At 40.2% G+C, this 22,874-nt stretch overlaps 1 protein-coding gene across 1 annotated transcript in view; it reads left to right on the top strand.

Moving 5' to 3' along the window:
• Positions 1-810: 810 nt before the first annotated feature.
• Positions 811-22,874, top strand: part of grin1b (glutamate receptor, ionotropic, N-methyl D-aspartate 1b) — a 55,321-nt gene continuing 33,257 nt past the window's right edge. The window contains exons 1-6 of the mRNA XM_070833871.1: positions 811-1,053; positions 6,699-6,833; positions 8,399-8,575; positions 17,050-17,112; positions 18,059-18,156; positions 19,522-19,643. Coding sequence (XP_070689972.1) covers positions 811-1,053; positions 6,699-6,833; positions 8,399-8,575; positions 17,050-17,112; positions 18,059-18,156; positions 19,522-19,643 — 838 coding nt within the window. The remainder of the gene's footprint in view (positions 1,054-6,698; positions 6,834-8,398; positions 8,576-17,049; positions 17,113-18,058; positions 18,157-19,521; positions 19,644-22,874) is intronic.

The raw sequence follows: 22,874 nt of genomic DNA, 5'->3' as shown, positions 1-22,874 counted from the left end.
ACCCAAGTCTCTGATTGGTCGCTGCTGCTGTCAGTCCCAAAATGATTGACAGGTGTGTTAATAACCTGTGAAATTTCACTTCATGCTCATTTCGATGTTTAATATCAATAATTATCTGTACGGTGAATAATCAACAGCCAGGAGCCGGTTAGCGTAGCTTAGCATAGTGACTGGAAACAGGGGGAAACTGCTAGCATCCTAAAGTAACAAACCCCACCTCCCAGCACCTCTAAAGTGGTTTGTTTAATCTGAGCAAAGTTTAAAAACAACAGTTGGCCGTTAAATGTGGGGTTATGTATCAGACTATTTTGAGGCAAATAAATCAGCATCACCCCGCAAAGACTCCAGGAAGTTACGGCTGCTGGCTAGCTTTTTCCAGTCCCTATGCTAAGCGAGGCTAAACTGCTAGCTGTAGCTTCATATTCCCTGTGCACACATGACAGTGGCTGTCGCTGTGACTTCTGTCTATCTAGCGCCATCATCAGGTCACATTTCAGACAGGAAATGGGAAGGTCAGGTGACGGTTGCGACTATGCAGCCCATTTAGCTTCCAAGGCTAACGAGTAAGATATTTTAAAGTGCCAAAACTTTGGTTTATGATCAAACACCTGTAAAAGTGAGGACATTCCCATCAGCCTTTGCTGCACTTTGTGTTTAGTAAATATTATACATGCTAAACGTCTGTTAGCCTGTTAGCATTGTTATTGTGAGCTTGTTAGCATTTATCTCAACCTGAGCCTCACAGAGCTGCTACCGCACTTTGTTTTAACCTTCCTCTCCTCCTCCTCTTCCTCAGTGGAGCTCCGGGGCATGCTGCTCCTCACCGTGCTGCAGTTCTGCTCGGTCGCTCGCGGCGGCTGCGAGCCTCGGCTGGTGAACATCGGCGCCGTGCTGAGCCAGAAACGCTACGAGCAGGTGTTCAAGGAGGCGGTGAGCCAGGCCAACACTCTGTACGGCAAAGACAAGTTCAAGATGAACGCCATCTCTGTCACACACAAACCCAACGCCATCCAGATGGCTCTGTCCGTCTGCGAGGACCTCATCTCCAACCAGGTGAGGGCGCTCCGCCATCCTGTCACATGACTCACATGATTTACATCAGAGTTGGACGGAATTTGATGGAAAAATATCTTGTTTTTCAGTCAGTTCGGGAAACATTTCACTCAACAGCTGAAATTGTTGATGTCACTTAAAGGAACAGTTCTACATTTAAAGAAGTTTTTTTTACCACTCTCATTTCTGTATGCAGAATAATAAGCTGCAGTTGGTTAGCTTAGCTTAGCATAAAGACCGAAAACAGAGGGACTATTTTTCTATTAAAGCAAACAAACATTGGACTGTTCCTCTAAATACACACAGGTTGTGGACAAACATAATATTTAAGAGAGAAACAGGTCAAAGGTTAAATCTGTTGCTGTCTGTCTTTTGACGTGACATTGAACATTGAACATTCAAATTAAAGCTACAAATAAAGACACTCAAGTTGAGAGACTGAAATAAGTATTTTGATCACCATCATCATCATCGCCCACTGCAGAAGAAGCTGAATGAATGAGGGTTGTTTTAAGAACAGAAAGTAGATTATGTGATGCGGGAGAAGGAAGAAATAAATGAACGAAGGATGAAGAAAGTGAGACGTGAGAAGTAATAAAGTATTTTAAGGAAGGAGAGGTTGAGGGACAGACTGGAAGAAGGAGGGATGGATGACAGAGAGATGAGATGTGTTGGAGGACAAAAGAGACACCACAGGAGGATTGTGGGTATTGTAGTTCAACCTGCTCTGTTGCTAAATGTCCTCTGTGAAGCTGAAGGTGAAACCTCTGTTCTCTCTCTCTCCCTCCCTCCTTCTCCCTGTCGCTCTCTCTGTCCCTTAAACTCAAATCTCTTTATTGACACGATCATAATTATGTAAAGTATTAAATATTGTTCATGATGAAGATTCAGGATGTGAGATTAAAAAGAGCAGCTTTTGTTCTCCATGTTTTAGTTTTGTTACCACAGAGATTCGCCATGTTGTTTATAGATATTTGTTCCTCTATTTAGTAAACAATTAGCAGGTTAATCAATTAGTCAATTAAAATGAATCAATAACACATTTGATAATCAATCACTAGTTCCATTTAAGAGCCTCTACATGTCATGATTTTCTTTTTCAGTATAACCAGGACTGTTTGAAAATGAGACTAAATATAGGACTGAAGTCAGAGTAGAAACATTTTTACAAAATTAATTTCATCGGAACCAGTTTAAATTGATAAAGTAAAACATCAAAGATTTACTTCCAACCAAACCAGGTCGCTAATCCATCCGACTAATCAATCACAGGCAGCTGCTCATTAAACTCCTTACAATCCTTCCCACCTTCAAGTAGAACCAGACAAACCAAACTTTGATGCCTGAATGTCGACTGGATCAATAACACACAGAGAAAACACGCACTCATTAGGACCTGAGCGATTGATATGATGATCATTTATAGTGAGAAAGACCACGATGGTGTTTCGCTCGGACTGATGGAGTTAAAGTAACTCCTTTTAAGCAGAAAGACGCCACAAAAGTATTGATTTCAGCTTCTCAAATTGATTATCTGAGAGATTTTCTTTGTGTTTCTTTTGACAGTAATCTGAATATCTTTGGTGGTACGACGTTACCGTTATCGTTCACTGCTTTCTGATGTTAATAGGCCCTAAAAGATTTATAGATTAATTCAGAAAATAATCAGCAGCATATAAAAATGGTCATTAGTTGCAGCCCTAATCAATTATAATCAGTTCTACTTTGCAGCTGTTTTCGCTGTCCTGCTGCGGTTAATATATCTCAACACTGCAGATGTTTCAGATTAAAAGCATGCCCACAATAACAGGCATTATGCCCTTTGAGCCACTGGAGGGCTTTTAATGTGAAAACCGCACTTGATTTTCTGAAGTAGACAAAATGCAATTAAGTGCAATACATTAGTAAACTAATCTTCCTCATTTCAATCAATCACCAGTTTAATACGTTTTGATTTTTAATGTAATACAGATGTTCACATTGTTGTGCCAGCGACTGAAGATTGTTTTCATTATCAGTTCATGTTTTTATTAGTTTTACATGAAGTCAATCACAAAGCAGAAAATGATGAGTCAGACTGATTCGATGAAGCTTCAGAACAACAACAAAGTTTCATCCAGAAGTTTCCAGGATTAAACCTCAGAGCTTCTTATCTTGAACATTAAAGTGTTGGCAGCAGCCTGTTTGTGACCTTCGGCTCTGAAACTGTGATTAAAGGCAAATAAAAATAAATGGACTGATGGAGCTGCTGCTGCTGCTGCTGCAGGAAAATCAGACTGAGATGAAACACATCACTTGTCTCATTTAGTTTGTCGCAGTTCAGCTCAGTTAGTGTGAGACATGTCATCTGTCTTCATCGGCACCGAGCCGCGACTGGGTGCAATTAAGTCAAAAACTGCACAGCTCAGTCATTTGGGAAAACACACAGACATGTGACTTACATTTCATGAGGAAATCATTATCTCTCATGTCCATCGCAAATGAACGACCATGAATCCACTCAGAAATCATAGGAAAAAAAGATGCTCCCTACAACTGCAGAACTTGCCTGAGAATCTTCATGTTTTTAAGTTTTCTTCAGTGTCAGAGTAACATAGTGACAGTTGTCTGTACATTAATGGGCACACTGCAAACAGGAACTACTAATAAGTCATTCAGGACACTTTTTATTGAGCCACTTTGACTGAATGTAAACAAATGTAGGCTAAGAAACTGGTCTCAATCTGTATCCCTCCAAAAAGAAGTGATGAAATCCACTGAGCTTTTTTTTGCACTGGCAGTGGATTTCTTTGACGACTAAAGGCTAAAACCTACTGGAAGAGTATGTGTTACTTTACAGCTGTGACGCGGCCGCTGGAGCCGATCGCACCCTATTAAGTTTCAAATCCCACTAGAAGCACTGTGGCGCATTTCAAAGCGTCACAGAAGCGGCTCGGAGCCCCTGGTGTGTTTTTGACGGAAGCTGCGGTCACGTGAAGCAACACAGAGCAGATGAGGCGAACAGGAAGTCAGACAAACAAATGGCAAAGAGAATTCGAGAGTTTCGATCGTATATTCCACCACCACATCAATATTATTCTATAATCGGTGGCACCAGGCCAGACGTTAACCGATCAGAGTGTTTTCAACACCATGACAAGAGGTTCCTCTTGGATGTGGAGGAACACTTTCACTGCAAATAAACACAAACAACAAAAACATTTAAACCAGAATAAGAAACTCAGCCTCAGGAAATCGACTAAATCAACAAAATCTGAGCAATTCAACTAATCAGCCAGGCAGAAGCAGCCCTAAAGTATGGGAACAGCAAGGTCAAGTTTTTTATTTCCGCCATGCACTGATGAATATAAAACAAGAGGTCAGAATGTCAGCTTTTATTTCCTGGTATTTACATGCATGTATGTATTATAAATTTAGGCCAAGGCACCATTGTATCACCCCCATTTTCAGGTGAGAAAACAGGTGGAACATGTGAACATGTGTTACTCAGGTGATTCCTGGTGTGTTAATTGTTAACAGCAGAATGACATTTTTAGTAGCAATTTTAAAGACTGACTTTGTCGGATCTACTCATGGACAGTGTAAAATTTCCAGCAAAATTAGATTAGCATATATATATGTATATTTTTAAAAAATAATCATGTCCAATCGGATCTTTTGGACCAGTGAAGACCTGTTAGTGGAAGTACCTGTAGTATGACACATTTAGACTTTTCACATTAAAAGACTACCAGAAATGAAATGATTTATGCCTCTTGAGCCACTGGAAGGCTTTTATTTTGTAAGCATTTGTAGTTTTTGTAGGTTAGATTTGTTAAATTTCTTTTCAATTCAATTAAATTAAATTCAATTTATTTTGTATAGCCCAATATCACAACAGAGTTGTCTCACAGTGCTTTACAAAGTTCACTGAGTTCACCGTTCTTTGACGGTATCTTAAAAAAACAACAAAGTATAACCTGTTGGAATTAATTATCGAGGTAAACAAGTCACTTTACATGCAAAATATGAAAAACTCTCAAGTTATCAGATCAATAAATGTCCTCATGTGAATGTAGCAACAGTTTGTTTCCTAGTAGGTTTTAATCAGTGAGAGGAATTTAAAGACAAACTGAAGCAGCAGAAATATTCACAGTTTCTGTGCAAACCAACACAGAAACAGAAAGACGAGCAGAGAAAAGTCATTTTCACTTTCAACATCCTTCAGTAACGTGTTTCCATTGTAGAAGAAATGAGGCCAACATGGCGTCGACGTGTTGGACGAAGGCTTTGTTGTTGAGAGAGAGAGACAATCAGAGACACTCGTACGGAGAGAGAGAGAGAGAGAGAGAGAGAGAGAGAGAGAGAGAGAGAGATGGACGTCAGATTAACATCCTCTCTCTCTCTCTGCAGAAACAGAGATGTAATCCGTCCATCCTCCCAAAGGAGAGATGGAGGGATTATAGAGACAGCAGCGTAGACACACACACACACACACACACACACACACACTCACACACACTCACACACACACACACACACACACACACACTCTCTCACACACACACACACACACACTCACACACACATGTACAGTCACATAAAGGCTGTATAACAGTGTGGTTGCTGCAGGCTGGTTCTCTCTGTACTACATGCGTGATGTAGAATTTATCTCAGTGTTTCCACCATCTCAAACAGCCAGAGGTGGAGGAAGTATTCAGATGCTTCACTGAAGTGAAAGTACAAATACCACATGTGAAAAATACTGTGTGTGAGTATAATCTAAATCTAAATAATAGTAAAAGTACTAAAACTGTCCCCTGTGACTGTTGTACTGTTATATGTTCTGTCATTAGATGATTATTCCTCATCATTCGTGTAAAAGCAGGACGTACTGCCGGAGCTCATTGTGAACTATTTAGTATCAGACTGCAGCTGATGGGAGAAATGTCGTCACGATGACCCAGAGCCCAAAGTGACTCCTTCACACTGTTCGTTCTGTCCAACCAACAGTCCAAACCTCAACCCTCATTAAAAAATACATTAAATTATTAAAATAAAAGCAGCAAATATTCACATATGAGAGACTGGAACCATGAAATGTTTTTTACATGAAAATTTACTTAAATTATCAGCAAAATAATTTTAAAAGCTTTCCATTAGCTTCTTTTTGTTTATCTAGTCTGCTGAAAATATTCATATTGGATCCATGAAATGTACATGAAAGAAGATTCTCTTGATCAACCAATTGATTAATTGACCAATCAATTAATCAGCTGTACTTGTATGAACTGTTGGGTAGTTTAAGCCTAACTTATGATAAAACATTTTATAGACTCTTGATGTATTTTCTGTGCAAACATGTTAATATGTTAGTAACTAAAGCGTCACATAAATGGAGTAAGTGGAGTTTCACTAAGTTGTGCTTCAGTACAGTACTTGAGTAAATGTACTTAGTTACTTTCCACCTCAGGTCTACATACAGCACTACCTTACTTTCAGTAGGCCAAGTTAATACAGTGTTAGATCTAGAATTCATATTTGAATTAAATTTGATGCAGTTCCACCTTATTTAAATTGATTAAATCTAGTTTCACATGACCAGACAGGTTAGAAACAAACCCTCAGTTTAGCTTGGATTAAAATAATGTCTTCTTCTTCTTCAGGTCTATGCGATCCTGGTCAGTCACCCTCCTCAGTCCAACGACCACCTGACTCCAACACCTGTCTCCTACACGGCCGGTTTCTACCGAATCCCTGTGGTCGGCCTGACGACACGCATGTCGATCTACTCCGACAAGGTAACCTGAAGCACCGCCAACACTGTTATTACACCTGCAGCAGCTCCCTGAGCCCCACGGGACGATGCTGATGTTTTAAAAAGTGTTTCTGTTAGCTCCATTAGCTGTTAGCTCCTTTTGCTCCGTTAGGTGTTAGCGCTGTTAGCTTTATTAGCTCCATTGGCTGTAAGCTTTATTGGCTCCATTAGCTGTTAGCTCAGTTAGCTCCGTTTGCTCCGTTAGGTGTTAGCACTGTTAGCTTTATTAACTCCATTGGCTGTTAGTTCTGTTAGCTCCGTTTGCTCCGTTAGGTGTTAGCACTGTTAGCTTTATTAACTCTGCTAGGTGTTAGCATTGCTAGCTTTATTTGCTCCATTAGCTGTTAGCTCTGTTAGCTCCGTTAGCTTTATTAGCTCTACTATGTGTTAGCGCTGCTAGCTTTATTAGCTCCATGGCTCTAGGCTCTGTTAGCTCCATTAGTTGTTAGCTTTGTGAGGCCACCAACCCTTCCCCACTCATTCCCTGTCAGATAGTTGAAGTTTCAGTGTTGCTTGTGTCTTTACTTTTGAGCCACCTGTACCTGCACACCTGTCAGCCCACCTGTACCTGCCTGTAAGCTCATATGTGTCCTCACTGGGTCATTAAATCATTGAACTGTCCCTGACGCAGGGCAACAATAAGCTGCCTGGTGTCCAGTTTGCTCTTTGAAGGAAGGAAAATAATTGGAAGTAGTAAAAAATAGTCTCCGGTGTTTGAGAAATGTAATAATACTACTGATGCTGATATATTAAAATATTAAACTATATATTTGAGACATTCACGTCCTCAGCAGGATTGAATGGGCTTCATAGGAAGAAAGTCTGAAAGTACTGAGTATTTTATTGTTGTGCTTTATTGTTATCGGTATTCTGTTCTTGGTTCTGCTTCTCACTCTTCAATAGCATTTTCCTGATCGTGTTTATTTTATTGTTGGACATATTTATTAAATCCGTTAAGAGGAGTCTGACCTGGGTGGTTTTCCAGGTGTTCGTGCAGTCTGACGGAGAATTCAGAGGTCATACATGTTGAGACTGTCCTGTGTCGTCTTTAGGCTCCATTAAGTGCAGGTTAGAGAATATTTAGTCCAGTTTGTCCCAGTTTAGAGACACTTTTAGAACTGGAAACCACTCAGAGCCTCTCTCAGGTTTACAATATTGATGAAATAATTCAAAGTGTTATCAGTCCCAGAATACCCCAGCACTCCCAGTGAGCAACGCTCCAGTTACTCTCCAGTTTATTGGACAGGATTTAAGATAGTGATGAAATATTCACGTGTTTATCAGTCGGTGTTTCAGGTGGAGTAGGTGTATGTTTGATTTTCACACCAGCAGCAGCCCTTCGCTCAGATTCTGTCACTTTCACTGAGATTTCATGAAGATATAAAACAGTTAAAGGGTCAGTTCACCCAAATTGCAAACAGAATAAAATAAATCAAGTTGCATTTGTCAAGTCAGTTCTATTTATGCAGCCCAAAATAAAAAAATGACACGTTTCCCTTAAAGGGTTTTCAGTCTTTTGTCAAAAGAATTCATGCTCTTCTTCCTCAGAGCATCCATCTGTCGTTCCTGAGGACGGTGCCTCCGTACTCACACCAGGCTCACGTCTGGTTCGACCTGATGAGAGAGTTCAGATGGAACCACATCATTTTGATCGTCAGCGATGACCACGAAGGCCGAGCTGCTCAGAAGAGACTGGAGACGCTGCTGGAGGAGAGAGAGACCAAGGTCAGATATATACACACACACACACACACACACACACACACACACACACACACACCACACACGCACGCACGCACGCACACACACACACACACACACACACACACACACACACACACAGTCAGTGTGAGGACACGCGTGAGCTGCACATCATGTGTGTATATGTAACAATGTGTGTGATTCTCTAATCAAGGTGTGTGTGTGTTTGTCACTGCATGAAAAATAATGAGCTACAGTGTGTGTGTGTGTGTGTGTGTGTGTGTTTGTATTATCTCATCAGTCCACCTCTTCATCCGTCAGACTGCAGTTTTACTTCTATAAACTGTTAAATCGTTAAAACCAGGCTTCATAACACAGAGCTGCACACAGCAACCCTGCAGCGGTGAAAGCTAGCAGAGCAGAAACTAATGATGAATAAAAGAAGGCGACTTTTTGAGGCTGATATTGAAATGTTGGAGTTTTAAAAACCTGATATACCTGAAAAACCTGAAATCTTGACTAATACTAATATTAATTATTATTAATATTTCTAGACACAACCCGAAACATTAAATAAACAAAATAAATGTGGACTTTTAACAATTGTGGCCCCAGGAAAAAGGTGGAAGATGTTTACAATGTACAGATAAACTTGTCTCTACCAGTCGGTGAATTTAAATTTAACATCGTATATACATATAAATGTGCTATGAGCTGCTACTGGCCAATTTTGTGGGTCAGACTCTGTTAGCTATCGCTTACTTAGCCTATTTAGCATATACTTACATTAAGCTAGTCGGCCTGCCTGCTTATGTAAAGCTTTAATTTTCTGCTACCTCACTTGAATCTGACGGGATGTGATTTCAAGCGTGACTAAAATATGGAGCCTGTATTGTAGTTCTGCCGTCTGCAAATGTGTTTGTGAAACTGCACCATAATACTCTGTGTGTGTACTCATTTTGTGAATGTGGGTAAGAATCTCGAAATGCGCATTCAAAGGATTTGAAAACGTGTCCTCAAAACACTGATGATTTAAATTTTGACAGAAAAGACTTCCTCCTCCGTCTCCGTCTGCTGTTCTTTGGCTTTGAGGTTTGTTAGATTGTCTGTGCAGCTGAACAACTGTTAGTAGAAATGAAACTGCTCTCTGTACATCCTCCATCATCCCTCCATCAAGCCTCCATCATCCCTCCATCATGGGTCCATCATCCTCCTGGCTTTTATATTCTTTCTGCCAGAGGCTTCAAAGCAGCTTCTCTTTCGTCTCTTTCTTTTCTTCTTTTCTGTTTTTCTTCAATCTCCACCAAGAGTGTTTTGTTTGTTGTTCGTCCTGTTGGCCTGCGTGCCTCCTCTGTCATCGTCAACAGGGTTAAACAGCGCACGCTCGTCATAGCGGCCGTCAGTCACTGTTTACCATTAGTTTCCGATGTAGAGGAAAACACTGAAGGTGTTGGCATCACGCAGGGAGAATCACACCACCAGTAGCTTTAGGAGCATTGTTATTCACGTCAGAGATCAGAAAAGAAAGCCAGAAGATGAGTCGGCATCGTTTAATTGTCCCTTACCTGTGAGGCAATGATAAGATGTACGGTAGATGTACAGTGTTCAGGTTTTTGGGGAGTCCAGGTTGAAGTTACCTGGTTATGGTGGCTGGATCCAGAACCTGGATCGGTCTGCTGTGTGCTTCCTTAGACCAAGTTACATCAGTAGTCAGTAAAATAAGCAATATTCTGAAAAAACAATATATTTATGTTGAAATAAATTGCTCCTGTCTTCTGTTACTGCTAATCAGATGGTGAAGAAATGAATCGTCACCTTATCAGGCAGTGGTGGAAGAAGTATTCAGATCCTTTACTTAAGTAAAAATATTAGTGCCTCACTGTGTAAATACTCCACTACTACTAAAAATCCTGCATTCAAAACATTACGGGTAAAAGTATTTATTTTCAAAATGTTCCCTGTCAGTGTTTTCCTGTTATATTTGATGTTTCTGGATTAATATCACTGCTGCATTAATCTGTATGATGCAGTTTACTGCTGTAGATGTTAAAGGTTGAACTAATTTTAACTACGTCATATCCTGTCAGGTAGTTTTATCACCACGGTCTATAAGATCGTCACATGTCTGTAGCACAGCTGTCCCGTGAGAACCACGGATCTCTAAAAAGTCAACTTTTCATCAGAAAAGCAGCTTGTTTTCAGCTTTGTGGGAAAGCATCTTCCAGCTGATCCAAGAGGGTTTTCAATGATTTATTTAGAATAAGAAGTAGGAGAGTTTTCACGGTTTTCATTGGACAGGGGCCGGATGAAAATTTGTATTCTAAGTAGTAAAAAGAGGAGTTAAAAAGTACAATATTTGCTCTTGTGTAGTTCAAGTACCTCGAATTTGAAACTTTCCTAAAGTACTTCAGTAAACAAATCCAGAAATCACAGACACACCTGGATCTGTCTGAAATATCTGAACACCAACGCTGCTCTGATTACAGTCAACACGTGACAACTTACCTGAACCTCCTCTAATGTCTCTTCTGTTCATGGAAACATCCTGAAAATGATCCAAACCAGAAGAAAAGGGACACTAGTGTCCAAATGTAGTTAAATATGATGGGAAGTTCACCAGTGGTGACTTCTCTCTGTCTGAGAGCACTTTTTTTTTTTTCTTTTTGTGGACTTCAGCTCTTACTTCTGTCATGTGTCCCTCAATTGTTTTTTCTATCATTGTATTTTGCAAATTGTTAAATTTCAAAACATTTTCTGTTATTAAAGTCATTTGTGTGCAGTCTTGGTGGAGGTTAGTTTATTTTCTTCTCTTTTTTATTATGTTTTTCACACTTTAGTCTTTTTCTTTCCTCTACTTAAAAAAACATTAATTTTACTTGGTTTGGCGTTTTCTCTCTCTCTCTCTCCGTCTGTCTCTCTATGCGCCTCTCTGTCCGTCTCTCTGTCCATCCCTCTGTCCGTCCCTCTGTCTGTCTCTCTGTCCGACCATGTCATCTTTCAGTTCTTCACATCCGTCTGTTGTCTGGTTTCTCATCACTTCGACACTGAAGGAGCTCGGAGTCGGAGGCATGCAAATACATCTCAGCTGCTTCTGTCACGGACAAATGGACGGACAGACAGACGGAGAGTCCGATCTGTTGTTATTCCCTCTGTCAGAGTGTAGAGGTGCTTCAGCAGCAGGACCTGAGAAATACATTAGGCTGCTGACTGCAGATTTAAGAGAAGACAACCAGAAGTGATCAATGACACGTCAGTTAATCAATAAATTCATCAACAGACAATGTGTGTATACCAGTGAAAAAGCATTAGCCTGAAAATATATTTAATATGTGCAAAGTAAAAGTCCTCATTATGCAGAATAGCTCATTTCAGAATAAGACGTATGATATCATTGGATTATAACTATTGATTACTTAATGTATCGTTTTTATGAGTCCCTCCCCCAGGGATCAATAAAACCTCACTGATATATGATTCATTTGTTGATTATGTTTTGTATAACTAATCTTAATCTGAAAAAATAGCTAACTTTATCATATATATTCAGTGATGTATAATATTTCAGTGTGAAACGTAGAGGAGTTCTTTTCCACCACTGATTACAGTAATTTAACTAAGTAACGCGAGTAAGTGGAACGATAATCCATTATCACAAATTACTCAATTTGAGTGCAAATGACTAATACAGATTAACAGAGATTAACCCTGTCAGTCCCAACAGATCGCCTGTGTCCCAAATCTCTGTTTACGTGAGGTTTGCACACAAACTGATCAATAGCCCTCATTGTTATGATGCTTTAGTGAATTATTCACATTCTACGAGTCGATCGCAGTGCAGTCAGAAAGATTTGTTTTCTAAAACCTTCTCGGAATAAATGACAGCTTAACATAAAAAAATGATCAAAATAAGCATAACTCAGTGAGAGAAGCTCAAAATGAGCATGTAAGATTTACAAATAGGCATTTGATGTGTGAGCGTCTCGGAAGAAATGAAAGTTTATTTTCTGCAGCAGCGTTAAACAGCATGATACAAAGTGCTTTACATAAAGACATTAAGACATTAAGAGACACTAGGCAAAGATAAAGATAAAAGATTTTAAAAAAGCTACAATAGAATAAAACAGGAGAATAAAAACGACAAGTGCAAAATTGGAATTTGTCCCAAAGCAGAAATATATTTGTTGATATTGAACAGAGATACATGTGTGGATATGTTGCACAACATTTTTATATCTTTTAACCTCTCAAACTTGTTAAAATGTAAACAGACCATTTAACTATATATTCTGTTCATTTATAAGCACGATTTATTAACCAGATTTATTAATCCCTGTGCACTAATTACTTCTAATTCTCAGTGACACCTATTGGGCTGTTCCATGCCCTGAGGGCAATCTTATAATAGAAGCTGAATTAAAGACTTCAGAGGTGTTTAAAATCTGTAGAGAGGAAGAGTCCAAATGCCTGTTTCCACTGCGACTTTTATAAGAAACTCAGTGAAGCACAATGGAAGTAAAAATAAAATCTCCTCTGTGAGTCCAGCTGAGACGAGTTAAAGTTTATGAAAGTTAAAATGTGACTTCCTGCCTCTCAGAGGAGCCTCAGTGAAAGTCATGAATGTTAGAGGAGAGGCATGAATATTACAGCACATTAGTTAAAGTAGGTGAACAGAACTGCAGTGCGCGTGTTGTTTCTGAATTAAACATCGATCTGCTGTGGTTCTTAATGAAATAAGGATGAATATCACAGCGGGATGCTGTACAGTTACACTGAAACATGCTGTGGGATAAAATTACACAGCTGCACTGTGTTTCTGCAAAGATCACAAATACCACAAAATAAAAGCCTGTAGTAAAGTTAATGTCAACATAAATAAATAAAGGTAACAAAGGTATTTCCACACCCCTAATTACTAATAACTTCTCCAGTAATATAATAAGCTCACATATATATTTTTTCACTTCCTGCACAGATGTTTCACATTAAAAGCATAATTTGAAACAGGATGTACTGTCATTAATTGTGACTGAAAATTCACATCACTGCTCATTTTTTTTCTGATTTACTCTTGTTTTAATGTGTTAAATAAATGATAAATTCAGTATGATGTCCAAAACACTATTTGTAACAGCTATAGTGTTTTCACTCACTGATTAATTCTAAATCACTTCCACTTTGTCGTTTTCTCCAATCACCTCATGTGGCTTAAAGAAAACAATGCTCCTTTTCTAGTTGGCTTTTATTTTGAAACACATACAGAAAGTGTTGAGTGTCATCGACATAATAATGTAGAAGTGACTCGAGTTAATAAATGAACAGATAAACAATTAAACTAAATAAACAGTTGTTAAGCAGAGAAAGTGAGTATGACATGACTGTTAATTATTGCTGTGGAAACGGACTCAGTACTGAATACTGTAGCTGGTTAGCTAACAGCTATCATGCTAGCCAGCCAAGCTACTGCTAGTCAGTCAAAACGGCTCTCTGAACTTCCCTCTATTCTCCGTGTATACAGCTGTTTACTGACATTTTTTCTCACTATTGTAAATCATTTTGTTAAAAAAAAGGTTAAATAAAGTTTTACATTAGCATATGTTAGCTTAGCTTGGTCTCTAACAGGACGATAAAGCTTCAGAGTTTAATAAAAGCTATATTAGTATGTTTCTGTATGCAAACCATGTTTCTGTTGTGGAGCAGTTTGTACTCTGACAGAGGATTAGCTGGACTGTATCATACTACGATAAAAAGCTACGATAGCTTCCTCAATTTTAGATTATCTGGATCTCAATCAGCTCTGTCAGGACATTTTGTTATTAGTAAATGGCTTAAATTCCTGGTTCAGTATGCTAACGTTGACCTTTGATTACAAAAAATAAAGGAAAAGAAAAATGTGTGTGGATCCACTCGTCGCATTGATTCCAGCTGGAGTTTCACCGTTTTAGATCCTGGTGTCACTGACGACTGTTTACTTCAGGCTTTTTCACAGTAGAGATGTGGTAAAACAAAAGTGTTATTCTATTCTGTCCTATCCTGTCTGTGCTACACAGACTTTACAACCTTTACATATTAACAGGTTCATCCTGAAACACACAGACAGGAAATGTAGTGTGTGTCTTTTAAAAACCAGTGTGTGTGTGTGTGTGTGTGTGTGTGTGTGTTGTTCAGGGACTTGGCGTCAGGATGTAAATTTAATGAGATTAACATTTGGAGCGGATTGAGTGGAGGACTAATGGGACGCTCCGCCGCCACACCGGCTTAACATCAGAGAAGTTTCCTGAGAGGAAAGTTCACAGCTCAGTTCAGGTCGCGCCGATTGAATCCAACTTTACTGAAAGTGAGGCAGGTTTATCTCACCGCTCTGATAATTAACTGAGGCTTATTTTATATTGAATGACACTCTACTGACTCACATCTAAGCACGTTAGCTTCTACCGTAGCTTGTCTTTTTGTTCAGTAGGGATGTTTCAGGACATCAGGTTCATTAGACAACTTTCTTTGTTTCCATTCACTCTGTAACCTAAATATTATTATTAATATATATTGGCCTGATACACTCTACAGTTAATGTTCAATGTGTGCTACGACGTAGACCCAAAGTGTTTATAGTCTTTGAAGATGTTGGATAGATGTATAGCAAACCAGAGAGACCAGAAAGATTTAAAGATTGAATATTGTTATTTAAATCTATTGTATCAAGCATTACGGTTTTCAAAGTAACGGCGCCACTGAGCAAAGATTGATGAGACAAAAACTGGACCAAAAACCAAATGGTGGATTTCATGTGCACTTACATCCTTATCTGAATCAATTTACCGTCATTTTTGATTTACACATTTTCTGCAGTAATTCAATACTCTGATTTTATAATTGGATTAAGACATCTGACCCTTTGATAATCCCTGCCCCCATTAGTTTCTACCTAGGTATACATTCTGAAACACATTTTGAAACAATGGTACTTTCAGAAAAAAAGTAGAAGCAACCTTTTCATTTTAAGTCAGCCACCATTGATTTAGCTGAAAAAACAGACATCGCTAACAGATTTTATGCTGTAGCTGTAGCTAGCATTAGCTAGCATTAGCGAGCTAACATTAAGTCTGTGAGTTGGTTAAAAAACGTTTAACTAAAAGAAACTGAAACTTTTGTAATTTTTAACAAAGCTGAACAACAACTGTTTTGTGAGTTGAGAAAAAACTGAAGAGCAGTAGCGTAGCATTGTAGCATTGTATCCTGCTGTCATTACAGGCGTGAGCTAACCACACACACTGGAGTCGCTCATGGATTCACCTCATCTGTCGACTCAATCTGATGTTTAGACCTCAAATGTTGTTAAAGGTCACTGGAAAAAATACATTTTGGATGAACAATGGCATCAGGTTGTTCTTCATAAAACTACCATCCAGCCATCTAAACGTGCAGTGAGCCACACGACCTACTGTCTCTGTTCCCAGGCTGGATCTTTAGTCATCAGCGTAGTTACAGATGTGTACAGTGTGATTTTAAATCAAGTCTTCTTACTTCTGAAACACTACCTGGAAGTTCAGCTTTCACTTCGGCTCTCTGTGGTGCCCTTTTGACTGTAGAGCTGTCAGTGATGATGCAAAGTCACAATGATTAGTAAGTTTTCTGAGATCTGAATTCACAGCTCACTGGTGAGCGTCTGTCATAGACGGAGTCTCTCTGATTTACAAGCTGTAGATCTAAAATAGATCTTGTTCTTCAGATGTTTGTAAGAATAAGGCTCAGAATTCGACAGGTTCCTTTTTCAAACAGATCATTTGTATTTTTAGAGCAGACGGTGGCTCTAAAAATAAAACACAGCTCTGTTCACAGCAGGTTTGAGGAACTAAATATAGCTGGAAATAACCTGTAAGTTCACGGTGTTACTCTGTGTTATTCTGTAAGCTGCCGTTGACATTGGATTGTTTGAAATCCCTAAACAAGCGCATTTGGTTTTTGTAAACTTTGGTTAGTGAGTTGCAGGTGAATATGCGTTTAGTTTCACAACTTAACACAGTTCTTAATGTGTATTTATTATATTTTTGTCTTTTGTCTTATCACAAAATCTGGAACGATAAGATGCTTAAAAATCCCCAAAATGTCGCCGACACCGAGGGCAGAGGAAATTGTGAGAATTGGTGTCACTATTACAGGATCTGTGAATATTTATCATGTTTGTTTTGAAGAATAACGAGTGAGCTAAAACAACAGTTTAAAAAAATAACAATCTTGTCTCCTGTTTTCAGGAAAAATATCAAAAGTTATCTAAACTCCTGACTTTAGCGTCAAAACCTAACTTTCTGTGATGACGTCACAAAGTGCAGACAGACAGGTGTACAGTCTGTGATGTGTTTGCGCGCTCCGGCCTCCCGTCAGCCTCCCGACTTGCAGAAAACAAAACAATCATTTGTTGGATGCTTTACTGCCCCCCATTTTTTCTGACTGTCTATAATCTTCTTCTGTGTCTGCATATTTTCTCTGTGCACATTACCCATCAGACTAAAAACAGGAACTATGAAAACCTCGACCAACAGAACTTTGACTTCAGGAGAACACCCAAGGTATAAACTTGCATGGTCAAATGATGCACGCCGCCCAACCAATCTCTGAGCTCGCCCAGTAGTAGCCAAACACCAGTCAGCCCCGCCCACCCAAAATCCAACCCGGCTCCAGAGATAGACTCTTATCCTGGTGGCACGTCTTTTCTCCACCATCTCTTTTCTTTCTTTTGATTTTTCATGATTCCTGCACACCGGGAATGGTTTACACTCGCAGGAGAGACGCCCTTCCTCTTCCTCCCGCTCCCTCTCCTCCTCCTTCTCCTCCTCTTCCTCCCCCACCCCCACCCCCCACCTGAGTTTCCTCCATGTGAAGGGTTGCATGCGGCCAGGCTGAGGCTTGGCTCTGTCTGCAGGTCTGAGGAACGCCACCCACCAGGATCCTCTCACTCCTCTGCAACATCAAACCTCCGTTTCTTTTTGCTTTTGGGAAATGAACCACTTTCTCCTCCCTCTCCTGCTCCTGTACTCCCCACCTACCTCTCTTCCCCTCTTCCTTCTCTCCACTCGAATCTTTTTTTGATTTGCGGTTGCATCAGCGCTCTCTAACATGCACGTCCCCGATTGGTTGGTTGGTTGGTTGGAGTCTTGAAAGCGCCTCAGTTTGCATGTGACACCACACCACGCACAACTTTTTGCCCCTCCTCTTTTGTATTCCAGCTTCGACTTTGAGTTTTCTTTCAGTTCAGCAGATCTTGAACACTTTTTGTCTCCATTTTTCGGCCCCGCCCCCCTCCTCCCGTGGTAGCGTGGGTGAGAGGGAGCATGGTCGAGGCTGGGGTCATGAGGGCAGGGTGGGAGCGGGAGGGGATTGTGATGGTCCAGAGCTAATAATGCGTGTCCTATGATGTGTTCTGTGGTGTTTTGTTCTGCCGTGTTTCTCAATGTCCTACGATGCGACCCTGTCGATCTGCGCTGTCACCTGTCGCCCTGCGCGGTGGTCGTCCAGGCGGAGAAGGTGCTGCTGTTCAGCCCGGATACCAACCTGACAGCTCTGCTACTGGAGGCCAAAGACCTGGAGGCCCGAGTCATCATCCTCTCTGCCAGGTTTGTAAAGCAATAACGGTATTTTAGGTGTTTGCCAGAACATAACTAGGTTGTTACCAGGTATCTGGGTGGTAGCTGTCATGCTGTCAGGAGTCTATCTAGTGGCAAGATGGTTGCATGAATATATGGGTGTCTGCAGCGTTACAGCAGTGTGATTTGGTGTTTTTGTGCAGCTGCTAGAAGAGAGGAATACGCCGGTCTGCTGTATTGGTCTATACTGACCCAATTAAGATAACAGCCAGGTGAAAGTTGATCTAAACCAGTTCCTCACAGAGAGGTTTACAGATTTTAAATTTGGGAAAAGGGTACTAGTATTGGATTGGCACTCTTTATCAGTGATGTTAGGTTTGTTAGTGGAGTTTAGGTATTGGTAGGATGTACTGCGTTCACACATACAAGGTTTGACCTCACTTATCGGTAGCTCTTACGGTGCGTTTCCACCAAACACGAAGCAAATATTCACCTTGTATTACTTGCCCGAGTTTGATCGCCAAAATAATTTTTGTTTATAGCCGTTACTCAAATAAACACAATGATGCTGCTGCTTGCGCTAATTGCGACCTGTGCTTATGCTAACTTGCTTCACAGAAAAGTAAAACTGAAAGCTTGAATTAAGTAACAGACACATTTTCAGGATTTGACAGGAGCTCTGTCCGGCCTCTGTAGTGTGTCGAGTCGTATCGCAGAGCTCCGGCTCAGCTGCTCCATGTTTTATTCACAGTCAAACGGACGTCAGGACAGCTTCTCAGCTCTGAAATTACCCTCGAGGATACATTAATTGAAGCCGTCTCATTCGCGCCGCGTCCTTGCCGTTCCCTGCCGTCTATTCGTGTCTTTGAATTGACTTTGTCTGTAATTTGCCTGCAGGAACAGCTTGCTTTGCGTTCGCTGGAAACACACCTTTAGAGCAGCAGGTGGTAGGACTGAAAAGAAGGCAGTAGGCAATAGAAGTCTGCAGAGCTGTTTGATTTTATTTGTTCTGGTCGGGAATGTTTCTAAATTTTTATTTTGTGTTTTCAAGGACACGTTTTGGTGATTGCAAGGGTTCTTGAATGGTTTGTAAAGGCATTGCTAAGTGAATTCTACGGCCTCTTGAGTTGTTATTAAGCGGTTTCTTTGGGGCGGTTGTTGAGGATGATCTGGGTGGTAAACTAGCATGTTGTGAAATTTTTGGAATAATGTTGTTATGCAGCTACTACGGTGTGTTTGGGGGTCGTTAGGGTGTTTGCTAACTCTGTGAGATTATTCTGGTGTGCGTAAACTAGGGGGCACTGATTCCCAAAACAGTGCACTGTTGTACTTTGAATGGAAAACCACAGACGTGCACAGAAGCCACGTAGCTCTTTACCCTTTGTGTGTTTGCAGTGAGGATGAAGCTGCAGCAGTGTATAAAGCAGCCCGTCAGCTCAACATGACCGGCTCTGGTTACGTCTGGCTGGTCGGAGAGAGAGAGATGACCGGCAAAGCCCTGAGTGAAGCTCCAGATGGTACGTCAGCCTCTGCCGCCTCTTCCTCACTCCTCTTCTTCACTCTTCTTCCTTTCTCCTCCTCTGGAAAGTTCTCTCTCTCTCTGTCTTTCAGCTCTGCTTCCGTCCAATTGTCAAGATCATTGTCCGCTAAATAATAGCAGGCGTTTTCTATAAACGATGATGGAGTGAATAAAACATGTAGCTTCATTTTATTTTGGACATCGCACATCAAATCACAAGAAGCAGATCAAAGTCATCAGGAGCTGTCAAGACTTTTATTGGCGATATTTCTATTTTTAGTTTTAAGGTTTTGAAACCTGAGTTCAGACAAATCGGGATGTCACGTCGCTGTGAATTAAAAAATTGGGAAGTAAAGTGAAAAATGGAATATTGATGAGACATTAGAGTTTTATTCAAATTGTATTGTATTCTTGGGTATGTTCATGATAAACAGAAATAATTGGCTGTAATATCTATATGGTACAATATAGAATACAAATTCAGATTTAACAGTTTGGAAATAAGTTAAATGTTCATCATCAGAATTTATTCAACAGATTTGTTTGCAGTGGTTTTATTGTGTGGTTACTTGGACATTACCAGGTATTTGTTTTTAGTGTTTGGGTGAGTGCTGCTGCCCCACCAGGTTGTTTTCTACGGTGTTACTTTCTAGGGTTGATACGATGTTGTAGGGGGTTGCTGGGTTGTTCATACATAGGTGGTCATTAGGTGGGTATTTGAAATGGTTCACTGAATGCTTGCTAGAATATATTTGTCATAATACTATGAGCATGTGTGGTATTGTTTCTGAGAGAAAGTAAGAAGAGTTATTATTTTTGACTTTATTTGTAAGGGTCACAGATTAATGGTTGATTAATCAATCTAAATGATCTAAAGATAAACAGAAATCAATCTAAAGACTAAGTAGCACAGTAATATTTTGTTAGATAGACATTATGAGACATTTTGAAAACACAAATAGAGTTTTTGAATGAACATAAGTTATATTTTTATGATGTACTGTATATATAATAATGTCCAATCTCAAATGGTTTTAGAGAGCGATGGAGTACTAAAGCTTTAGGATAGTTTTTAAAGCATTTTTATGTGGTCGCTATGGCATCAGCAGCTGGTTGCTACACTGCTCTGGTGGTTTCCAGGGTGATTTTGGGTAGTTACTGAGCTGTTGCTAGGTGGTTTATTGTTTCGTTACACATTTAAGAGCATCAGCTACCCACCCAAACAACAACCTCATACGATTTAGCCATTCTTGATATTCGTCAGGACTAAGTCATTGGATGGAAACATGGCTGCTCTCTCGCTCTCTCTCCTCTCTCTCCGGTAGTGCTGTAGGTCTCTGATGTAGGAAGCTAATCCTCATCACAGTCAGTTAGCTTCTCAGCGTCCTGGTGTGTTTCTCTCTCTGGTTTCTTCTGATTGCTGGTTGAACGTTTAAACATCAAGAAAAAAAAAAAAAAAAAGAGACTCAACATGTTTAAAGGTTCCTAACCGCTTTTTCTTTTCTGGCTCATTGTAACTGTGTGGCTTTAAATGTGTCTAACATCTTTTTGTTTGTTTCATCTTCTATAGTGTGTGTCGTCCGCCCGCCCGTCTGCCCGTTCTCACAGTAGACAAGCCAATAACATGTGCTGCTATAACTGAGGGGAGGGGGTTGAGCGTTATTGAGGTTCAGTGGGCTGGGGATGGGAGTGGATGTGGGCGGGGTTAATAAACGGCTAGTGTCGCTGCGGTTACCGTGACGTGTGTCTGAACAAACACTGGTAAGATGCCGCCGCTGCTTCCTGTTTCCTGCTTGATGCTTTGCCCTTTTGCTATTGGTCCATGGAGGCCCCGCCCACTGCAACATGGAGCCCGCCCTGCCAGGGAGGGGGCGGGGTTTATTGAGTCAGCAGATTACTCAGCCAGCCAGATGACCACGTGATGTAAACACAGCTACACTGTGTGGACACCCTCTAGTTTTGGTCAGGGTCTGTTTCTCCTGGTTTGGTCGAGCTTGTCAGCTCCAAAGAAGGATCATTTGTGATGATAATGCCCCCCTGCATGTTTTTGCAAGCACATAAATTACATTTTGTGGTGAAATTACTGTTAGGCAAAGAACAATGAAATGTAAGCAAAGAAAAATTGATTCTGTGGTCACTGAATCTAGGTTACATTTCTGTTTCTTATATTTATAGTAATTGCTCTTAGGTGGATAGTTGCAAACACATAAATGCATTTATTGAGCACAGAGATTTTTTGTTTGCTTAAATTACATGATTCCTTGTGTAATAATAATTTCCCTACAAAATATTATTTATGAGCATTGAAAAAACGTTTATCTGTGATCAAAACGCCCCGTAGCGAACTCAGAATCGACACAAATTCAATGACATGGAGGATTGTCTAAACTATAAAAGTAACAGTAAGGTCCCTGCAGACTTCCTGTTAACTGATACCAGATTTTACTTTTCTAACGTGAAACTAACCCTCATCCTGTACATGTCGAACATTTTGTCTGTCTCACTGGCTGCTGGGTAATCGGCTCCCCGCTCTGTTGCTGTGGCTTTTTTATTTTCAGAAAACATCCTCACCAACCAGCCGCTGCACTTCTAAAATGATGTGTCATTTTTCTACACATCCCTGTCTCTCCCGATCTCCAGATGTGTCAAAAAATAATCCATCATGTTCTTAAAAGTGTAGCAAGAACGCACTCTGAAAATAATCCTCAGCTGTTTTGTCTCTGCTGGAGAAATTTGAGGTTTCTTTTTAGGGAAACCGTTTCAGATTAAAATCTTTTTTATTTTCTCGTTAACCCACCTGGTTTGAGTCTGAACATTCACATTTCTATTTCATCTCTTCGTTAGCGAGAGGAGATCATGTTTCACGGCTGCAGCGCCCTAAAAATAGTTATAAAATGGGAATTTATCTTTGATTTTTGCTTGATCTCCTTCCTGCTCTCTGTCAGAAAAACTTTTTAGACGCTAAAGACCCCATGATCTTCCCTCTGATTTATTGTTTCTGTGCCGCATTGGGGATAATAGTGACATCTTTTATCTTCTGTTATATTTCCACCAGATGAGATGCTTCAGTGGGCGTAACTACTTTGTGAAGCTCAAAAAAATTACTTTCTGATTAACTGCACGTTTTTCTCGGATCACTTTATTTAGCGACAATGTAAAGATTTAAAATGGGTTCTCCAATCACAGTGATTTTAGTCGGGCTGAAGAAATACTGTCCATGTAACAGCAG

This window comes from Pempheris klunzingeri, chromosome 7 (assembly GCF_042242105.1).
Source record: "Pempheris klunzingeri isolate RE-2024b chromosome 7, fPemKlu1.hap1, whole genome shotgun sequence".
NCBI lineage: Eukaryota > Metazoa > Chordata > Actinopteri > Acropomatiformes > Pempheridae > Pempheris > Pempheris klunzingeri.
The sequence above is the reverse complement of the archived record's forward strand: the minus strand, read 5'-3'. Positions and strand labels throughout refer to the sequence as shown.